The sequence below is a fragment of the Talpa occidentalis genome, unplaced genomic scaffold, assembly GCF_014898055.3.
Source record: "Talpa occidentalis isolate TD23 unplaced genomic scaffold, MPIMG_talOcc4v2.1 talOcc4.5, whole genome shotgun sequence".
NCBI lineage: Eukaryota > Metazoa > Chordata > Mammalia > Eulipotyphla > Talpidae > Talpa > Talpa occidentalis.
In genome coordinates this window covers 93,210,850-93,232,502 of record NW_023604861.1, presented here as the reverse complement: position 1 = coordinate 93,232,502, position 21,653 = coordinate 93,210,850, and the positions used below count along the sequence as shown (strand labels likewise).

General features: G+C 42.0%; 2 protein-coding genes across 5 annotated transcripts in view; one reads left to right on the top strand and one right to left on the bottom strand.

Annotated features, from left to right (window-relative positions):
• Positions 1–8,159, top strand: part of TRABD2A (TraB domain containing 2A) — a 37,481-nt gene extending 29,322 nt beyond the window's left edge. For both annotated transcript variants that reach the window (XM_037527726.2, XM_037527727.2), the window contains exons 6-7: positions 4,230–4,481; positions 4,958–8,159. In XM_037527726.2, coding sequence (XP_037383623.1) covers positions 4,230–4,481; positions 4,958–5,141 — 436 coding nt within the window. In that variant the 3' untranslated portion in view covers positions 5,142–8,159. The remainder of the gene's footprint in view (positions 1–4,229; positions 4,482–4,957) is intronic.
• Positions 7,319–21,653, bottom strand: part of DNAH6 (dynein axonemal heavy chain 6) — a 181,687-nt gene continuing 167,352 nt past the window's right edge. For all 3 annotated transcript variants that reach the window (XM_037527731.2, XM_054701796.1, XM_054701795.1), the window contains 7 exons: positions 16,432–16,561; positions 14,347–14,474; positions 11,650–11,835; positions 11,016–11,088; positions 10,053–10,204; positions 8,684–8,906; positions 7,319–7,597 (listed from right to left, as the gene is read on the bottom strand). In XM_037527731.2, coding sequence (XP_037383628.1) covers positions 7,494–7,597; positions 8,684–8,906; positions 10,053–10,204; positions 11,016–11,088; positions 11,650–11,835; positions 14,347–14,474; positions 16,432–16,561 — 996 coding nt within the window. In that variant the 3' untranslated portion in view covers positions 7,319–7,493. The remainder of the gene's footprint in view (positions 7,598–8,683; positions 8,907–10,052; positions 10,205–11,015; positions 11,089–11,649; positions 11,836–14,346; positions 14,475–16,431; positions 16,562–21,653) is intronic.

Genomic DNA, 21,653 nt, shown 5'->3' with positions numbered 1-21,653 from the left:
TTTTAGGGCGGCAGATGGTAGAATTGGGCACCACATAAGGTCAGAGAGGCTGGAGGTACAGGGACAGCCTGTTAGATCCATCTTGGATCTTGGGTCTCTGTTTCCTCTGTCTCTAGGTATGGTGTTTTGTTTTTTTTTTAATCCAAGGACATTAATAAGCATACAGGTTTCAGGTATATAAACGTCTATATAATATTTGTACATGCTGCATTATACTCATCACCAAAAGTCTAGCTTCCATCCTGCTTTGTGTTTTTATATGGGCCCCCTCTGGCCCTGTGGGCCATCTGTGAAGCAGGAGGCCGAGCCCCCTCTCCTCAGCTATGAACCTCACCCTGGCCTCCCTACTAGGTTTCCACCTGCTTCAGTCCTAGCGGGCACAAACTGTCCCTTGCTCCCCTCTGTACCAGTTTGCTCAGGCTGCCATAACAAAATACCCACTCACACAGCAGAAATGTGCAAATTTGCTCTCCCAGTGTAGTAAGTGAGTCCCTCCTGAGGCGTCTCCCTGGCTTGCTGCCTTTACTCCGTCCCCACGTGAGCTTTCCTTGTTGTGTGCAAATCCCTGGGCTGTTTCCAGCTTTACTCTCCTTCCAGGGACACCAGTCACATTGGATTTGGGCCCACGCTGACAGCCTTGCTTTAACTTAATCACTTCTTTAGATGCCTGTCTGCAAATACAGTCACATGGTGAGAAGCTGAGGGTTAGTGTTTCAGCATATGAATTTTGGGGGACACATTTTAGCCCATAATGCACCCTCCATTCTCCTCTTGCCCATTTCCTCCAGACTGTGGTCATCTGCGCCCCCTCCTGGCAGAGCTTAACTTGGTGAGAATATTCCAGGATGATGCTATCTCCCTGCTGTGTGGGGCTCCAACTGTCCTGTCTGCCTTTGCCCAGCTGCCATTTCTCCTCAAAAACCCATCTTCGCCTTATGTTGTCTCAAGCCAAGTCCTTTCCTGGTCCCCTTACTCCAGAAGTTCCTCCCTGGCAGTCCAGTTTCCATCCCAGACTCCCTCTCAGTGGCATATCTTGGAGAGTCCCTGGGCTTGTCCTTAACTCACCCCCACCCCTCTTCATACCCTACATTTCAGTGTATCATGATGTGTGTGAATTGACCACCTTCTGTGCGTTCAGCCTTCTGTGAAGCATGGTGCATGGGGTTCTAATTCTACAGCAACCACATGAGCTTGGCCAACTTTACAGAAGCAACAGAGGCTCAGAGGGGCTAATTATTCTATTCAAGCCTCGGAGCCTGGCCTCTTTCTGGGATATGACATGTCCTCTTGTGGGCGTATGCCCAGGAGTGAGGCCATGTCAACCAGGTGTTTCTTTCTTACACACTTCCATGGAGTAGACTGTGAAATGCAGGCAAGGGACAATCAGACTCTCAGTACAAAGAGAGAATCCTTTATTGTGGCCAAATGACCGTGAACTTAGCCTTTATGAATAACTAGAGGTTTAGCTAAAGGTTGGGAATTCTAGTGGAGCTAAATGTGGTAATGTGGACTCTGAATCGGAGAGGGGGTATGCACGGTGATGGGTGGCTAGTCCAGCAGCTGTGGGTGTGTTCAGCAGCTGGAATTCTCTGTTCCTGGCAGAGAAGCAGCCACTCCTGCCATGTTACAACCATTCAGCCTCTGTCTGATCTCATGTGGACAACTGCTCCTGAGAGCTCTCCCTGGAGTCGCTGTGGTGACTCTTATCTGTACACTCTATATTTTCTGTGGTGAGAATGGCTTAACTTTAAAACAGAAAAAAATATCAACAATAAATATTATTTAAAAATAGCATTGGGGCCTCCCTGGTGGTGCAAGTGTTAAGCACCACACTATGAAACAATCTGCAACCTTTGCAGCATGAGTTTGATCCCCTGCCAGGGAGCAACCACATGGTGCAGCAGACCTCTCCTGTCTTGCCCGCTGCTCCCCTCAGCAGTGTGTTTCAGTCAGTCTGCCTGTTCTGTTTCCCACTCTGTCTCTGGGGAATCCTCTCAACCCCCTGCATCTCTGGCCTGTACCCCAGCTCTTGTATGCATAAATAAATAAATATTTAAAAAAAAAAAGAAAATATCATTGAATCCTTGTTGGGAAATCAGATTGTTTTCTTGGTCTCAGTTACCTCAACTGTACAGTGGGTGTTTTGACTCCTCAGGGCATCTTTCTGCTGTGAAATAGGAGAAAGATTAAAACTAATTTTAAAACTAAGATTAAAGCTAATTTCTTTTGGATGATCCTCTTTTCTGCAAGGGCTATTAACTTGGTCCTCAAGCTCTGGCCTTGGATAACTGGAGTAAGTTGACTGAATTCTTCTTATGTCTTTGTTAGTCAAACAAAACCAAAGGTGTGATTTATCCTACTGGGAGGTTTTACTGCTTGAAGCTATATATAGTTCAGCCATACTGAGTTTGAGTTCATGTTCCTTGTTAAGTGAAAGCAATGGACTTTTTGATGTGCCTACTGAATGCCAGGGCCTACTTGGGTTATATGAAGGTCAGAGGTGACACAGATGTTCCTGCTGTTGCAGAGGGCCTGGGCAGGGGGCTGCCCCCTCTGGGGGGTCACAGACTCTTGGAGAACCTTAGGTGGTGTACTTTCCCTCTCTGGGAATGAGCTTCTTTGTGCATGGAATGAATGATGCCACACATGCCAGGAACTGTGCGGGGCGCTGGAGACAGTGATGAATCTGGCGGATCCTGTCCTTCAGAGGCCTTCTTACTATGTCTGCTTTAGGCGTTATCAGCCTCAGGTTCAGAGTAGAGGCTCTTTTTCTTTCTTTGTCATTTGACGTATTCCCTTCTTTTAGCTTTTTAAAACCCAACCTGGGTCTTTCCCTTTTTCATTTTCTCTTTCCCCTCCTCCCTTCTTCACACCGGGTCATAAATATGAACTGACCGCCTAGGTTCTGCCAGGTTGTGGGTCAGGCCTGAGGCCTGCCTCTGGCAGGTGGAAAATTCATCAAGGCTGAGTCAGAGCAGAGTTACTGAGATCTAAACATGCTGATCTGTTGCAGCCACATTGTTGGAGGAAGGAAGCCAGGCACGTGGCACATCCTCGGCTCCCCTTCCTTAGATAGATGGGAGCTCCAGGCCTCTCACTATGACAAAAGACAGTGGAACTGACCTCTACTGTCTGGAATTCTCTTCCTCTCTCCTACACCCTGCAGTTAAACCCTTAACAATAAGTCTTTTTGTAGGAGGAAATGTGGTTCTTCTAATGGTTTATTTCTTGTCTGAAAGAGACTTTTTTAAATTTTATTTTTTCAGGGGTGGAGGGGAACCTATAATTCTACTTATGGGAAAACTAGAAGGAAGTTTGAGCTTCAGTTTAAAAAAGAACATGTTTCCTTTTGGGAAAGATAGTTTATGGTCACACCTAGGGTCAGGTGGTTAGAAGTGGGCCCTGTGGCAGTGCTTACTGCAGCACTATTTACAATAGCCAGGATACTAGAGCAGCTTCAGTGTTCATCAATAAGTGACTGGCTCAACAAGATGTGGTGGTGTATGCACACAATGTAACACTGTTTATCCACAAGGGAAGGTGAAATGCAGCCAAGCAAAATGGAAGGAGTTCCAGGGGATTATGTGTCGTAAGGCAAGTCAGAATGACAACGACAAATACTGAATGCTTAGGCGGACACATAGTAAAATACTTAACAAAAACTAGCTGATATTAATAAACATACCAGGGCTCTGAATTCAAGAGGGAGGGGAAGGAGAAAGAAACAAGGGGATATGATGGTGGGGGTAAAAACCCAAAAACAACAAAAAGAGACAACCTTGTGAACACTGCTGTTTCTTCACTGGAGGATGAGGTGGCTTCCAACAGCCAAAAAGTCTAGGTTTGAGTAGAGCCCTTCTAAGGGTATATGAGGTATTAATAGGGTCCAGGACTACTCCACTTGTTCAAAGAAAATGGCACTTAAACATTTTTAACTCCCTTTCACATGCTGTAATTTTCGGTGACTTTCTAGACAGGGGTGACCTGCTGTTAGGGAGGGGTAATTAAATGCAGTTAAAAACAAACCTTGTATTTCCTCCCCAGAGTTAGGGGGTATGGACAATGTAGGTGAGGGTATATGAGTGATTCTTGAAATGGCTTTGTGACCCCTGCCCTCTCTAGCAAGCTTGAATTTTCACATTATCGGCTGTTGTGAGGTCCTGGACCTTAGGGTCAGGAAAGGTGCCATGTGACCCTTCTCCAAATACCTTCTTCCACCCCTCTGACAGAGAGAAGACTAAAACTCCGCCCTCTCAGCCCACTTCCTCCTCCGCCATCTTTGTCCCGGAAGTGGCCTCCCGGGTGGGGCTGGGACCTGAAGCTGAGTCTGCGGTGCTCTCACTATTGCCCCCACATGTGTCCCCTCTGGGAAGTGACGACCTGCCGGAGGCAGAACGAAAGTTCCGGAAGAAACGGAGGCGACCACACAGGAGGCAGCGGCTCAGGCAGTTCAGTGACCTGTGGGTCCGATTGGAGGAAAGGTCAGGAGGGCTGGGCCCCTCAGCTCCTACCGTCTTGACCAGGGTTGCCTGCATGGTGTTCACACCAGACCTGAGCCGGGATAGGGGAGAGATCAGAGGCTCAGGTAGTAATCTGCATGGTCAGCGAGGATGTACCTGGCATGATATTGCCCAGAGGCTAGTGGGCAAATTAACAAATCGGAGTTGGGCCTTCCCTCACCTAAAATTTGTAATCCCTGAACCAAGAACCAAACAGCCAGGGGAGGGAGAGTTGCCTAGTATTCTAACCTTAGTGCCTGTATCATTTGTTTTGTTTTTGTTTTTTTGGGATAGCAGGAGTAACGAGGGCTAGATACACAGGAAACATGTTAACACACTAAGGTTCGTGTCTGCCTATAAAGAAGGGAGATGAAAAGAAGTTGTGCAGGCATTGGGGTCCTTAGAGTATCCAGTGGCTCCTGCTGTGCCCTGAGCCTGTCTTTTCCTTTGCCTCCTAGTGCGGTGGTCCCTCAATTCCAGGTCCCCATTCTGGAGAGGCACATCCCCGCCGAGCTGCGGCTCCCTCGCCATGGCCATTCCCACCACAGCCAGATGGTGGCCAGCAGTGCCTGTTTGTCTCTCTGGACTCCTGTGTTCTGGGCTCTGGTGCTGGCTTTCCAGACAGAAACACCCCTGCTGTGACAACCAGAAGAGCCAGGCAAAGCCCCTGACCCCTTGGACGTGAAGGATGACCATCCTGAGCTCTCTTCTCTGGTCTGGGCTTGACAGAAGAGATTCAGGATAAAAGCCACTGTTTCTTCTCTTTCCAACGAGTGACTTTGGTTACGTAGCAATGCTTAGGGGAAGTGTACGGTTTTGTAATATAATGAGTCGCATGAAAATAAGTAATTGTAAATGAATTGTATGAAAATAATTAAATATCTCTTTTGGTGTACTTTTCCCTACAACTTGATGTTTAGGTCAAGTAAACAACTCCTTTGTTCACACCCTCTGCTCTCTACCATTGCTTCACTCCTGGCCCTTACCCCTAGGCCTTGCTGCCACTGTGAATCCGGACCCTTTCTCCTTCCTGCTGCCTTTCTCCCTGCTCGCTCTTGCTTCTGGATGCAGGGGAGTCACTAGGCCATGGGATGTTTTTTCTGTTCTTTGTTCCAGGTTTGGTGAGTAGTGTGCCCCCTGTGCCCTGAGAAGTGCTTTTATTATGTATAATATGCATCTCAGCAATGTGCTCAAGGCCAGGTGGATGGGTAGACTTTGTCAGAGGTGCTGTGCAAGAAAGTGGTTTTCAAATGCCTTCCCATTCCTATGTTATTTATTATTTATATGTGTTTTTCAAATAAAATCTTAATGTGGAATCTCTATACAGTGAGTAAGAGCTCAGCTGCCCCAGTTGAGTCTGAAATGGGAACTTCTAGCCCTGCCCAGCGGATCTCCACCTGCTACCCCCTCATCCTGCTCCCACCATCATTGCTGACCAGGACCTGCCACCTGTGGCAGGGTTTCCTTCTTGTGCTCTTGGGCCTTTGGGAAGCTTCCAAGCCAGGGTGCCTACCAGAATACTTGGAAGGGGCCCATAAAAGTAGATGTGTTTGTTCCTACTCTGGTTTAGGGTGAGCTTGACAGACGGGGCTTGCAGCTCTGTTCTCTCTTGTGGGTTCATTCTCAGTCATTGCCAGGGCCCAGAAGATCTTTGGGACCTCACTGAAAGTGGTGTGGTGGCACTCAGGATCTAGGAACCTTTGCTGTATTCTGCCTCCCCTGTGTTGCAAGGGTAGGAGGACTGAAACTTTCCCAGTGTGTTTTGCAATGCTTGAGATTCTCCTAACGAGATCTGCTTATGTGAGATCTGGAAGGTGGAAGGGTGCATTCATATTTTTTACTCATGTGAGGCAGGTCCTCGGTGGTGGCAGTTACGTGCAGGTTCTGGCAGACACAAGTTGCACAATGGCCAGGCTCTGCACCCAACTGCGAGTCATCTGCTTCATGAGGGTGTGTTAGTAGTGAGGTTGGCACAGTTTCTGGCAGCTTACAGCTGACCAACTGCTGTGGTCCCTAATGTCAACCCCCTCTGACTTCTGCAGCTGCAGCCACTCCCTTGGCTTAGCAAGCACCCATTCTTGTTTGAAAAACCCAGAGTTTCAAGAACTCTGACTAAGAAATGGTTTTCCCTATTTCTCTGCAACTTGAGTCTACTCTTAACTTTCATAGGTATGGAGGTGAAATGGGATGGTGGGATTACTGTGAATGAACCTGTTCTTCCAACTTTCTGAAAGGGAATGATGGTGTGATCTTTCCAGGGGCCCACAGCCTAGCTGGATTTCTTGGCTCATGTTCTGGCTGAGGAAGCAAACAGACTTTCCTTGGCAGAGCTGACACAAAATGGTTTGCCACAGTGGCCACTGCATCTCAGCACTGGCCCGATAGCCTCTGCTTTTGTGAGAGCACTTGGGAGGGATTTAACCTGTTTTCACACAGGTTCATCCTAAATTGAAAAGGAAAAATTTCCCTGCACTGGAGCAGAACCAGCCCACTCTGCGGTGAAAGCACAGGCTCTTTTAAGGATTGGAATAGGGGAAGTGGCACCGTGGGCCAAGATCTTATCCTGCTCTACCATTTGTTGAGGTCACTCTGTCAGCCGGCCAGCCTTGACCTCTGAGCCTTAACCTGGTCTTTTAAACGGAAGCACCTGAAGTGCTCTAGGCCTTTCATATTAGTTCGAAGAGGGAGGAAGTATGTGCGGGCAAGGAAGTGCTGGATTCTGCCTCCTGCAGGGAGCTGCCTGGCTGTGAAGTGGGGCGAAGGGATCAGGTTTCAGAGATGGGGCAGAACCCACTGCTTTCACATCAGAGCTTGAATTACCAATAGAAAGAAAAACATTTTTATTTTAGGTTATAAGAGAAATAAAAGCTAAACTTACTACTCTTAAGTCAGTGCAAAAGTAACATTGTTTTGCTCACATATAAGTTTTGCAGGTTTTCCTCATCAGGAAAACTGTCTGGTCTGCTGCTTTTTCATCATTGAGGTGGCACCTTTTCACTCATTCAGCTGGCAGAGCAAAGCTGATCCCTTGGAAATCCAGTAATCCTTGGAGTGTTTGGAGGGTAAGAGGATGGTCACCACAAAGTTGGTTGAGTGGCCTAGTTAAGTACATGGGGGAAAGAAAGGATACAGGTTACTTAAAGAAAAACCCCTTGATACAAAGAGCACTGTACTAGAAGTCAAGACACTTGGCTGTCAGACCTGACTCTACCCCTGAAAGTGAGGGACAAATAGTCTATGGAGTTTAGTTTTATCCCTCTAAAGATGTTAGAACAAATGGTCCTTTAGAATCTGTCCAACGTAGACTTTATACAACTATGACTATGTTTCAAGTTCTCTGCAGTCTGATTCTGGGTGTAGGATTAGGCATGAGCCTTAATTGGGACTCAGGGGCTGCACTTGGTATATTGAGCATCCATTCAGATCCATTCATCTGTCAGCTATTATTTCTGCAAATGTTATCACCCTTCCCTTCTCTCTATTTCCTCCTTCCAAATCATCTACTAGATACATGTTGGAAATTTTGGTGTTTTCCGCAATGTCACTTTAATTTTTAAAAATTGCACTGGGCAGGGTGTGAAAGTATACATCTGTAGAGGTTTGAACCGACAGCCCCAGAGCAGACACAAAGATGTAAACCTACTTTATCTCAATAAACATAATTTGGAAAAAAATTGCACTATGCTGTATTTTGAGAGATTTCCTCAGCTCACTTGATTTGCTTACTCTTTAGCTGTCTATGTTCAATACTTCAGCTTATCTGTTGCGATGGCTTTCTTTTTCTGGTTCTTTTTCTTTCAGGACTGTATCTCAGTTTCATAACTCAAATGTCCCTTTTTGCAGTATGAATTTCCATTTATTATGGAATATATTTTCTTTGAGTTTCAGTGTATTTGGTGAGAGGCAGAGATTTTAGTGTCTGCACAGCACATGGCTTTGAAATTAGAAGTCATTACTCACTAAACAATTTTCTAGACATTAGACTAGTAAAAGCAAGCATTCGTTTCATGACATTAATCCACACTCAGCTTTCAAGTATATAGAATTTCTAACATTTATAAATTTGACCTCATTTTAAGCCTAATTGGCCCAAGAGCTCCCTCTGCACATTCGAGCTTAGCATTTGCACTTTGATTGTATTTTGCATTTGGTCTTTATTGGTACCAATTTCAGAATCTCTTTACCTGTGGTTGACAGAGTGCCTGCCCTGGCGCCGGTTTTATAAAGTGGGGAGTGGTAAAGTGTTGGGTGTGGCTCATAGTTTTGTTGAGGTTCAAAATGCACCACAGGCAGCATTGGATTCATCTGTCCAGGCAGTGCATCTTTTATTACCATCTCCTTATCATCCCATCGAGAAGCATCCATGAATATCCCATGAACGAGAACACCATCCTCAGGAGAGGGCAACTGAAAGATATCCCGAGTGAAAAGGTCAGAAGAGGAAAAGAGGATCAAAAGTGGCAGGCTGTCTCCTATTTCCCATTACTTAATTTTCAGAAGCACTAGAGACTGGTGCTGTTACCTATATTTTAGGGTGAATACTGATGTTCTGAAAGGTAAGATAACTTGCTTTTTCTTTCATCTCTGACTTTTCAAACTCCACCAGGATGTCTAACAGGGAATACCTGTGTCCCTCCCCCCCATCACCCCCAGAAGCCTAGTTAGGGCCTTAAGACTCTCTGGTATCACGATATTATGTTTTTCCTCTTTTCATGAGAAGCAGATGGGATAAGAAGGCTGTGATCATCACCTATTTATTTTTAGTGAGGTCTTTCAAGGATTTGGGTGCCTTCCTAGAAGACAGATTATATATTTGCAATATTTGCAGAGTGCCTATGGAAAGTCCCACCCCCCCATTTTTTTTTTTTTTTAAAGAAATCATGCTTGATTTCTTAAATCCTTCTGAATTAGTGTGATTCCCTCAGTGTGATTGACTGTTGCCACTGGTAAACAATTTCTGCCAATTATGGACTTCTATGTCACCATTTCTCAAACATTAAGTGAATTTGGCCAGTTCTGGTGTCCTAGACCTTTGGGTAATTAGAACTTTAGACCTTCAGGCAGAGGATCAAACAGTGTGGGCACAAGTAGTGCGTTTTATAGTGACTAAGAGGATGGTAAGCTCTCTTTGGCTGGACTTTCCTTTCCAGTGTCCTGAGCTTTGTCTCTAGGGGATGGCAGGGTAGAGTGGGTTTTCCTGGCTTGGGGGATGCTATATGAACCTGTGCAGGTTTGCCTTGTAGAGGCTGGAAACCATCCTGCTCTCCACTTGCCAAGTCCTGTGTAGGTGCCACCTGGCATGTCCCAAAGGGGGTGCATTCCCCTAAATTGCACAAAGGTGGCACATGAGCTAACACAAAGGTTCTGCTTGTTTGTAACAGAACTAAAGCTCTTCTAAATACAGGATCTTGCAGATGTTTGCAGGAGAACCTGGAGATGGGCTAGCTACACAATTTGAGATGTTAGGGAAGTGGGGCAGGGCCTTATATCATCTGAAATATTGAATGACAGCAGGACAGAGCTTTGCCACCACAACAGCCACGGGGTCACTACCTCCATGTCCATGGGTAGTTCTTGTCCAAACTGTATTGTCTTGGCAGCTTCTGTGACTGCAGCTTGATCCCGGTAGGTAGCAATAATGTTGTACTTGAAACTCAGCTCATCAATAGGCAAATTGTATTTCCGAGCATGATTTTGAAGAGTTCCTGTAAACATGAAAACCAGAAAGACTAGTCTTCCAAGAACACCGCTACTGCCCAAATACGGTCCCAACTTGCCCCAACCAAGCTGCTCTAGCACTAGAGGGCTTCATCTCCTTTGAGAAGATCCAACCACCATCACTTTATTCTGAGTTAGGCCTAGAGAGAGGAAGTGTGTGGTGATGCTGGGAGAGTGGAGCCAAGGCTTGTACAAGTTTTGCTCATGGTTGGGAAGACAGAAGGGGAAAAGGCCACACCCGAAGTGTACTTTCCTGCCAGTGAAAGGGTTTCAGAGTTCTAAACCCCTAGCCCCACTTTAGCATCTTGCTCAGTGTGTCTTATATGGGCTGTTATTAGGGATTCAGAATGAGATAGAATAAGGGCTGGGCTAATGAGCATCTTGTAGCTCAGAAGCCCTGGCCCCTCTGGGAGAACATAGCCAGAATCTCCATGGGCTGCTAGAGGGACATGAGGAGGATTTTTAGAGGGAAATAAGCTGCTAGGAGTTGGGCTAGAGCAGGTGGGGAGCAGGGGACCTTGAGCCTGGGGTCACATGGGAAACTGGGGCACTTTCTGTGTTCACAGGGCCAGCACACTTGCACCTGTGTAACCTGAGAGGGGCAGGGATTAGTTGTTGGGCAATACCTGCTATTTCTGCTCTCCTTTCCCCTGGCAAGCGAGGAAGAGCAGACGGAGACTTGTTGGACAGCCCTATAATCACCAGCCACAGGCAGGCCATCCATAGCTATGACATTTCCCCAGTTCCTACAACCCAGTATGTAGCAAATTATGATATCTGTAGGGAAAGCAATCGTACCTGTTAGAAATCCTTGAGGAAAGAAGAAACCAGAGATCCAGAAGGACTTAGGCTGTCCTCTTTTGAGCCACAACTAAAGGAGAAATGCATACCATGTTGTAATTTTTTATCCCACCGAGATGAAGTTTAATATTTAAGTCAAAGTTATATTTTGGAGAACCTCTTAGAAGACAGAATCTAAATCAGTCCTAAGTGAGTCACCAGCCTCATTGTCATTGCCTGCCCTGTCCCAGCTCCTCACCCACCAGCCTGTCCCTAAACCCAGAACCTGGTTATAACAGGGACATTGAAGAGGGAGATGCTGGCTGGCAAGGGCACATTGGCAATTTGGACCCACGTCAGACTGGTTCTGTATCTCACAGTGGGGTCCCATGAACTAGACCTGAGACTCCAAGGATGGCCTGGAATTAAAATGGAATGTGGGTAGAGGAAGTTGGGGATAAGGGCCTGTGGTAAGCTACATTATAATCAGCATAAAACTTTCAAAGTGATGCTACGCTGGAAGCTTCTGATTTTTGGGCTCAGACAACCTCTCAACAGTTGTGAATTTTGCATCTAACTAGAGCTTCCTAAGGACCTTAGGATCAATCATGTTGCCAGATTCATCAAATCCCACATGAATGGCTTTTCTTACATCCACAAATGCAGTCCTCAGAATAAGGTCTTTGACCCATGATGCCAGTGGCTTCAGGGATGGATAGGCTGTGTTGGACCAGAGAGAGGGAACCTGGTTGTTTAGGAAACTGTTATACACCTTTTCCATTTCTTCAGACATCACTACAAGTCCAGCAATGGCTTTGTTGAGCATTTCTAGAGAAGTCTGAAAGAACAGATATCATTATCAGGTGGGAATGACATTCATGGCTGCTGCCAGGTACCTCCATTATTGGTGGATATTATTGTTTGACCAAAAGTGGCCATGGGGCAACTTGAGAGCTACATTTCTTCACTTACATGTTCAAATATTCAAGGAAGATTTAATATATGTGAGGCACACGGGAAACAAAGATGACTACCAGTCTGCTTTTCAGGAAGTTCACTGCTTATTGGGGAGCTATACTCATAGAGGGAAAATTATAGAACAAGATGGTGCACTGTACACAAAAGGACAGTGGCAGACACAGATGCTGAAAATGATGGAGCCCCGAGGAGGGGTTCCTAATCATCCAGTGGTGGAGGCAAGAGCTGGTGTTCCAGGAAGGCTTTATGCCGGAAGTGATATTGGACTTGTCTATCTTGAGGAGGTGAAACAGCATAATGTGAAGAGGGAGAAGAGGAGCAAAACTATTATTTTTGACTAATAGTATTAGCTGGGCCCAGAACAAACCACCTGGTCTATGTTTCCCAGTCACCCCTGCAGCTGAGGTTTGGCCCTGTGGGATACAAGATGAAATGATGTATGCAATTTCTAGAATACATTTTTATGAGGAAGCTGTTTGCCTTTAGCTTCTCCCCCGCTGCAACCCCCTCCCCACATCTAGCAAAAGGGGTCAGCTGCAGCAGCCACCTTAGACCAAGAGATGGTAGCTACCTGTTGAATTTGGAAGAGCAAATTCCTGAGCTGGAATCCTCTGATTAGCTCACAAAACAAGATTAACTTCCTGCCCTACCTCTGGGCTGTTAGTGAGAGAAAAGTGAATTTCTACTTTGTTTTAGACACAGTGTTTGGGCCTCTTTATCACAGTAGCTTAATCTGTACTCCGATTCATTCAGTATAAATGATGAGCCTTTACCTGGCTCCCTGGACTGCTGACATTGTATATACTGTGACTAGGTGCTGGAGTCCAGGGTGAAGGCTTGAAGTGTTCAGCTAACCTTCTTCCCCCTAACCCACAAGCCAATGCATTGCCAGCAATGCCAGTAACATTGGAGATTGCTTTTCTAGCATGGACAGATAGTCTTTGGCTTTAGAAGACTGATCCCAGATGTCCTCCCCCATCTTATTACTGAAACTTGACTCTGTGCAAAGTATTTAGTTCCCTGCTCGGCAGTAAAACTTTTCCTGTTAGTAGTGCACAATATTCTCTTTAATAGTTTTTGTGTTTCTCTTATCAAAGTTCTGCACAGAGAAATCAGGAAGACCTTTAGCCTTCATTATAAATTCAAGGGCATCTGAAGAGAAAGTACTCTTGAGCATAAGGCAAAGGACCAAACAATTATTCTCAGATTTTAGTTGCAGTGAAATCATCTGGGGGATTTATTTAAAATTCATATTTCCAGGGCCTCCCCGGTGGCTGGGCCTCCCCGGTGGCACAGCGGTTGAGCGCTGGGTTTGCGAAGCTGCCAGCAGCCTCTGCAGCGCCGGTTCGATCCCCGGCTGCTCCCCGGCCACTGGAGGAGGGTCCCACATGGCGCGCAGACCTCTCCTGCCGCCCGCTGCTCCCCTCAGCAGTGTACTTCGGTCCTTCTGCCTGCTCTGCTCCCGCTCTGGCTCTGGTGAATTCTCTCACCCTCCCGCGCTTCTCACTGTACCCGGTGCATGTATAACCAACCAACCAACCAACCAAATAAATAAATAAAGCATGCCTCTTAAAAAAAAAAATAAAAAAATAAAATTCATATTTCCAGGAATTCCTCAAGGAATTCTAACTTGGCGGATCTGGAGAGGGATCAGAGATTCTACATTTAGAACATGCCAGGTAGCAGATACTACAGTAGATTTTGTGGCCACATTGTTTTCACAGTCTTTATAAAGACTATGCTATGAAATGCAAACCAGACACAAGAACAGTACTCAGGCATCCCTGGTGGTGCAGGCGGTTGAGCAACACACTGTGGAGCTGTCTGCAGCCTTTGCAGTGCTGATTCCATCCCGGCCAGCCAGCGAGATACCCACATGGCGTGGCAGACCTCTCCTGTCTCACCTACTGCTCCCCTCAGCAGTGTATTTCAATCAGTCTGCCTGTTCTGTTCCCCACTCTGTCTCTGGTGAATCCTCTCACTCTCCCAAGCCTCTGGCCAGTACCCCAGTTCTTGTATAAAAATAAATAAATCTTTAAAAAAAAAAAAAAGAACAGTACTCAATCTCTCCCACTGAGTGCTTAGTCCCTGGTCAAATTTTTAGTGAGTCAATGGTAATTTTAAGTTAGGGTCATGAGGAAATGGAGGATTTGTTATATACTCACTAAACCATTAGTAGAAAAAGGGAAGACAGACTTGTTAGAGGAGGTACATTCAATTTTAGACCAGTGGGTCTTGAAGAGTTGTGAGTATATCCAAATGGAACTGTTGAAGTGATGGGAAGGGAAAAGTCTAAGCCCACTCATATTATCATACAATTTTCTACAAAGCTTTGAAACCCAACGGCAGTGATGGCCGTGAGTGCCCATACATGGATTAACTTCAGCAGACTGTTAAACCGGTCCACTTCTTGTCCCAGAACGGTGGTCAAGGAGTTAAGCCGTCCTTGAGGATCCTTGACGAAAAGGCTCTCAAAAGCAGTCTCCATTTCTAGTTTTTCTGAAACACACACAGAGGATTCCTCAGGTGAATTACCATTGATTTCCTTCTTCATAATAATACATCATAATAATAATTCAGTTACCTAAACCTTTTGTGAAGGTTGTGCCTAGGCCTATCCTAATGGGAGTCAGGTTGTGCAGACTTCAGTGGTAAACACTAGCATCCTTTATCCATCTAGTCCTCTATTGTATGTTTATTAAAAATTAATTCAATATTAACAGAAGTTTCTACTCAAGTAGACATTCTTTTGAAGGCCTGTTTTAAGCAGTAGCTTAGCAGCTTTTGGGGTGTCATAGGTCCCTTTCCGCTAGTGGCTTTTAGAGAAGTGGTAGTTTTTTTAAAAAAGTATTTAATGAAGCACCATTGTTTTATATCCTTAGTCATATTTTGACAGTATATGATTTCTCCCCTCAGGTGGGGTCACTGTTAAACTCTCCCACCACCAAAGCTCTCAAAGACTCTTTTTTGATACCATGGTATAAGAAATATTAGTCTTCATCCCTGTCTCCTGGGATCCTCTGTCTCTAAGGATTCCTAAAACCCTTGTCATTTCTCAAGAGATAAAGAGTGAGAGCATCATTTTAAAAATCTTTTAAATTTGGTTTTTGACCCTGGCTCCTGAGTGACAAAGGTGAGAGGAGTGTTTTGTTATTTACAAGAAGCCCCTTTCACCACTCAAAATTTTATGTTAGGTGACTTTGGGAAAGCACCCTAAGGATGGGAAGGGGGACTGGTTGTCAGGGGACCCACCCAGTGACTAGAGAATTGGAACTTTCAACTCCACCCTCTGATTTCTCTTGAGGGGAGAGGGCCGAGCTTGAATTAATCACTAATGGCCAGTGATTTTAGTCAATCATGCCTAGGAATGAAGCTTCTCCGAAACCTTTTACTAAAAGGATCTGGAGAGCTTCTGTGCTGGCAGGATGGTTTCCTGACCCCAAGAGGACAGAAAATCTTGCACTTGGGTCTCTTCTGGATCTTCCCCTAGGTACCTCTTCATTTGGCAGTTTATCTGTAGCTTTTCTTATACCCTATAAATTTACTTGTAAATAAGTGTTTCACTGAGTTCTATGAGTTTTCTAGCAAATTATAGAACTCGAGAAAGGGGTTGTGGGGACTCTTGACTTTGAATTAGCTGATCAGAAGTACAGGTCACAATCTAGGATTTGTGACAGGCATCTGCAGTGGGGAAAAGTTCTGTATCCTGTGGGGTCTGAGGACTGAGACCTTATCCTGTGGGGTCTGTAATAACTCTGGGTAATTAGTGTTGTATCTGAATTGCAGAATCCCCAGTTGGGATCTAGAGAGTTGGAGATTGCTTACTATGAGTGAAAACCCCCACATTTGTGTCAGAAATGTAGTAGAGAAACACAGTTGACTTTTACAATAGATCAAGAAATCTATGGTCACTTTAGAGTGAAAATAAATCTCTGTGATCATTCAGGAAGATTCCTGAACTCACCAGAAAAGGTGAAATTAATTTGGCCATTTTTCTTGGAAAAAAGAAAAATGAAATGGAGTCTAAGGCAGGGCTGTCTAATGGGACATCTCAGTTGATGGAAATGTTCTCTTATCTGTGTTGCCCAAAAACATTTGAAATATGGCTGAAATTAAGTGAGGAAATGAATTTTAAATTTCATTTAAATTTAAGTAGCCATATGGGGCTAGTGGACAGGTCTAGAGATATTAGGAAGCTCGAGAAAAAGTCTGATTCAAGTTACCTTGGGCTAGAAACCAACAACTTGTTGCTAATGCTCTCGCAGTTGAGATGTCAGGATGTTGCAGGCTTTTAGTTTATAAATGAGAGCATCACATCAGAAGAGCATTCCATGTCAAGAATAATAACCAGTATGTTTATGTAATAAACAGATTTAGACACCTGTGTATCACTCAGCTCTCTGAGTTTATTCCTAAAAAGTCCCATTATATACAAATGCCAGGAATTATTTATTACCTGGAACTCTGGTCTGAATAGAAGCAACAAGTTCTTGAACAATTTCATCATTGCTTTTCCCCTCTCCACCAGATGATGACCTTGGCTGAACCTCAAGTATGACATTGATTAAAGTGTTGGTCTCTTTGTGCTGTAATGATGGGAGGAGATAGAACAGTGAAGACACAAATTCTCAAAAAAAAAAAAAAAACCCACAAAGAATAAAAAAAAAAACAAGTTATAGCACATATAGTTTACTTACAGAAATAAAGGCAGTTATCAAAAACAAGAGAATTTTATTTTTTATATTGCAGACAGCGTGGGTAAAATGTGCCCATTGGAAATGCACAATGTATAGTTGTCAGTATTAAATTTTTCTGGTTGAACAATAATATGGATGTACTGAATGCCAATGAATTGAATACTTAATGATGTTAAAATGATAAATTCATGTTTTATATATTTTACCACAATGAGAAATGGTTAAATCCCCGGCTGCTCCCCGGCCACCAGAGGAGGGTCCCACATGGCACACAGACCTCTCCTGCCACCCGCTGCTCCCCTCAGCAGTGTACTTTGGTCCTTCTGCCTGCTCTGCTCCCTGCTCTGGCTCTGGTGAATTCTCTCACCCTCCCGCGCTTCTGACTGTACCCAGTGCTTGTATAAACAAACAAGCAAACAAACAAATAACTAAATAAAACATGCCTCTATAAAAAAAAAAAATTCTCAAAAAAAAAAAAATTAGCTTATCATTTCAAAGGCAGTCATAAAAGGAAGAAATAATGAGAATGCAGTTTTAGAACATACTTTTATTTAAAATATTTTCCTTAACTAGTAGAATATTATGGCTTATTTATTATGTCAAATTTAGAAAACACAGAGAAGTATAAAGAAGAAATATTCATAATCCTGCTTTGCGGGGATATTTATACCTTTAGTTTACCCTCCCCGCCCCCCCCGCCCGTCCCTTGACATTTTCTTTATATATGTACATATAGTTTAAAGCACTGAGTCCATACAACTCATGCAGTACTCATTCTCAGTTTAATAAACATTTTCTTACACTGCTGAAAAACATGACTCACACTTTAAGTGACCATGTGACATTCATAGTTGTATGACTGCACCGTAATTAATACAATTGTTTACTATTTTGGACATTTCTAGTTTTTAGATTTTATAGAACCCTGTGACTAGAGTAACTGTATATGAATTTCATCCACTAGTTTTGAAATTCTTCAAATGACATTACTAAAGGAATATTTTAAAAACTGGGTATTACTACATAGGTTTATAAAAACATACCTTACATTCTCAACAATATTGCTCAAAATCTCTTTTCAAATTTAATAGGTAAAGAAATAGTTCTGTTTTGCTTTTCTTTGAGGATTAGCAGTTAAACAGTTAAAAATATGTTCACTGGCCATCTCTATTATATCTTTATACAATTTTCAAGTATTTTGTATTTTTGATTTTAAGTGTTTCTTATTATTGATTTATAGGAGTAAATCTATAGTGAGAATAATTTATTTTTCTCCAATTTTTTTATGGTAAAATACCCACAAAAATTGCCATCTATTTTATTATTTTTTTTAAAGATTTATTTATTTAAGATTACAAGAACTGGGGTACAGGCCAGAGGCACAGGAGGAGAGAGGATCCACCAGAGACAGCGGGGAACAGAACAGGTAGATAGACCAAAGCACACTGCTGAGAGGAGAAGCAGGCGAGCCAGGAGAGGTCTGCTGCACCATGTGGGTAGCTCCCCAGCCAGGGATTGAACTCGAGCTGCAGAGGCTGTGGGCAGCTTCACAGTGCTGTGCTCATTCCCTTGTGCCACCAGGGAGGCCCCATCTTAATTATTTTTAAGCATGCAGTTTAGCTATATTAAATACAATAATGATGCGAGGCAACCATCGCCATTATCAATCTCCATAACTCTTTTCATCTTGTAAAACTGAAACTCTGTATCCATTAGATAAATAACTCTTCATTCTTCTCTCTCCCTAACCCCTGGCAGCCATCATCCATGTCTGGCTCTATGATTTTGATCTAAATACCCACGTGGCATTACACAGTATTGTCTTTATGTGACTGATATTTCAATTAGCTTCATGTTTTGAAGCTTCATCTATGTTGTAGGATACTGCAGAATTTCCTCCCCCTTTAAGGTAGAATAATATTGCACTGTGTGTATAGAACATTTTTTGCTTATCCATTTATCCATTGATGGAAATTTGGGTCGGTTCCATAGTTTAGCTATTGTGAATAGTGCTGCTATGAATATGGGTGTACAAATATCTGTTCTTGTCCCTATTATCAATTATTTTGGGTGGAATTGGAATTGCTAGGTTACATGGTATTTCTAATTTTAAGTTTTTGAAGAATTGCCATACTGTTTTCCAAAGTGACTATATCATTTCATACTCTCACCAGCAGTGTACAAGTGTTCCAATTTCTCCATATCCTTGCCGACATTTGCTTTTTCATTCTTCTTTTTTTTTTTTTGTTTTTGGATAGTAGCCATCCTAACAGATGTGCCATGGTTGTTTTGATTTGCATTTCCCTAATGATTAGTGATGTTAAGCATCTTTCATGTGATTATTGACTATTAGTTTATAAATGACAGCACCACATCAGAAGAGCATGTCATGTCGAGAACAATAACTAGTATGTTTATGTAATAAATAGATTTGGACACCTATTTATCTTTGGAGAAATATCTCTTCTTTAACCATCTTTGAATTGAGTTGCTTGTTTTTTTGTTGTTAAGTTTTAGGAATTCTCTATATAGTAATTATTAGGTATATAATTTACAAATATTTTCTCCCATTTGGTGGGAGAAAATTCTGTTGATAGTGTTATTTGATGCACAAAATTAAAAAAAATTTATGAAACCCAAATTTTTTATCTTTTTTTCATTTCCTGTGTCTTTAGTATCATATCCAAAAATAATTGCCAAATCCAACATTGCCTTATGTTTTCTTCTAAGAGTTTTATTATTTTAGGTATTACATTCAGGTCTTTGATCCATTTTGAGTTAATTTTTTTATGAATTCATATGGTTTCACCTAAAGGTTCAACTTAGTTCTTTTGCATGTGAATCTACAGTTTTCTCTGCATCATGTTAAACCATTGTGCTTTCCCTGTTGAATCGTCTTGATGTCCTTGTCGAAAATCATTTGCTTATGAGAGTTTATTCTCTATTCTATTCCATAGGTGTGCCTATATGTCTATCTTTATGCCAGTACCGTACTGTTTTATAATTACAATAGTTTTATTGATTTCTAACTTTATCCAAACACTGTGGTTGGAGAAAATGCTTTGAATGATACCTTTTAAAAACTGTTGATAATTTATGGTCTACCCTGGAAAATGTCCCATGCATAGCATAGGTAGTTAGCTTTTTTTTTTTTAAACTACAAGATTTTTTTTTTAAAGATGTATTTATTTATTTATTTATTTATTTATTTATTTTTATTTATTTATTTATTTTTTGGTACTTACAAAAAAAAGGCTTTATTAACATTTTCAATCAGTAAAGTGACTTTAAAATTAACTATGAAAATTACTAATCTCTAAATAAAATTTAGTTCTCCTATTAAAACACATATAAGTAACAAAATAACATTAAAGTATAATAAAATTCAGTATATCACCAACTGTAAGACTTTGAAAATCAAATTTTCAGCATTTTTATTCCCTTCTAAATAGCTAATTAGAATTGATGCAAATACTACTTGCCACCAGAAAAGTTAGGTTTTCTAAAACATTTGGGAATAATCAAGAAAAATTATGCCTATATAATGGAATACAATGGGACAATTAAAAGGAATGAGGTATGTCCATACATTTACACATGAAAAGAAGCCCTCAATATATTTTTGGCTAATAAAAATATTGCAAGAACATATGGAGTTGATCCTTGAACAACATGGGTTTGAACTATGGGGGTCCACTTATATGTGCATTTCCTTGTAAACAAATGATGTAAACTTGAATTGTACATAGAGTACTCTAAATGTGCTTTCTCTTCTTGTAATTTTCTTAATAACATTTTGTTTTCTCTAACTTCCTGTACTGTAATACTGTATATTATACATGTAACATACAAAAATGAGAGTAAATCAATCATCTGTTATTGGCAAGGGTTCCAGTCAATAATAGGCTATTAGTAGTAATTTTTTTTTTTATATAAGAAGACTTTATTTCATGGCAGGGTTACATTTGCTATGCTTCTCAACTTCCTGTATATTTTCTTGATACTGTTTGCAGTTTGAGACACCTGGCCCCTTCTTCTCAGCTAAAAATGGTATGTAAGTTTAATTGCCAGACTATTTTTGAATCATATTTTTAATGTGGGTCCTGCACACACATAATTAAATTTGATTTTTTCCTACTAATCTGTCTTACACCAATTTAATACTAGATATACCAAATAACCCAAAACATTCTTTGAGAAGGAAAATTTTTCTGTCCCAATAGTATTTTGACTTTAAGGCCCATAGATTTAATGTTTGTACACAAATTTTAGAGCTCAGTAGGCCATCCTTGAATATTGGTATTATACTGGTATTATATATACAAAATATTGGTTATATATATACAAAATGTTATCCTTGAGTAATACCTACTCAGGAAATCAGCTCCTACGTTAAGATTGTTATAATATAAAAAACTTTACCAAAACATTTAACAAAAATTACCTCAGACTCCAGGTGTCAGATAAGAAAGTTTCTACATCAGAAGACTATGGGTATTTTGGTGGTAGGTGTGGTGCAGTAACATACATCTGAAGAGGTATGAACCTTTAACTCCAAATCACATACAGTGATGTAAACTAAAATTACCTCAATTAAAAAATACTACATTAAAAATAAAAAAAATTAAAAAATAATATTGTTATCTGATTTGGTGATTTCTTTTTTTTTTAAATAAATTTTATTTTTATATTCCCCATACAATTGCAATCCCCTTATTTTGACCCCAATCCCTTCCCTCCCCGCCTCCCACCCCTCATAGAGTGTCTCTGGTTCATAGTTTTTTGTTGATTTTGATTTTCACTTTCTTATAGTTATTCATTTTCCTGGTCCCTTATTTAAATTTTCTAGATTCCTGCTATGAGTGAGATCATCCGGTATTTTTCTTTTTCTTTCTGGCTTATTTTGCTGAGCATGATCCCTTCCAGCTCCATCCATGTTGCTGCAAACTGCATGTGTTTATCTTTTTTGAATGCTGAGTAA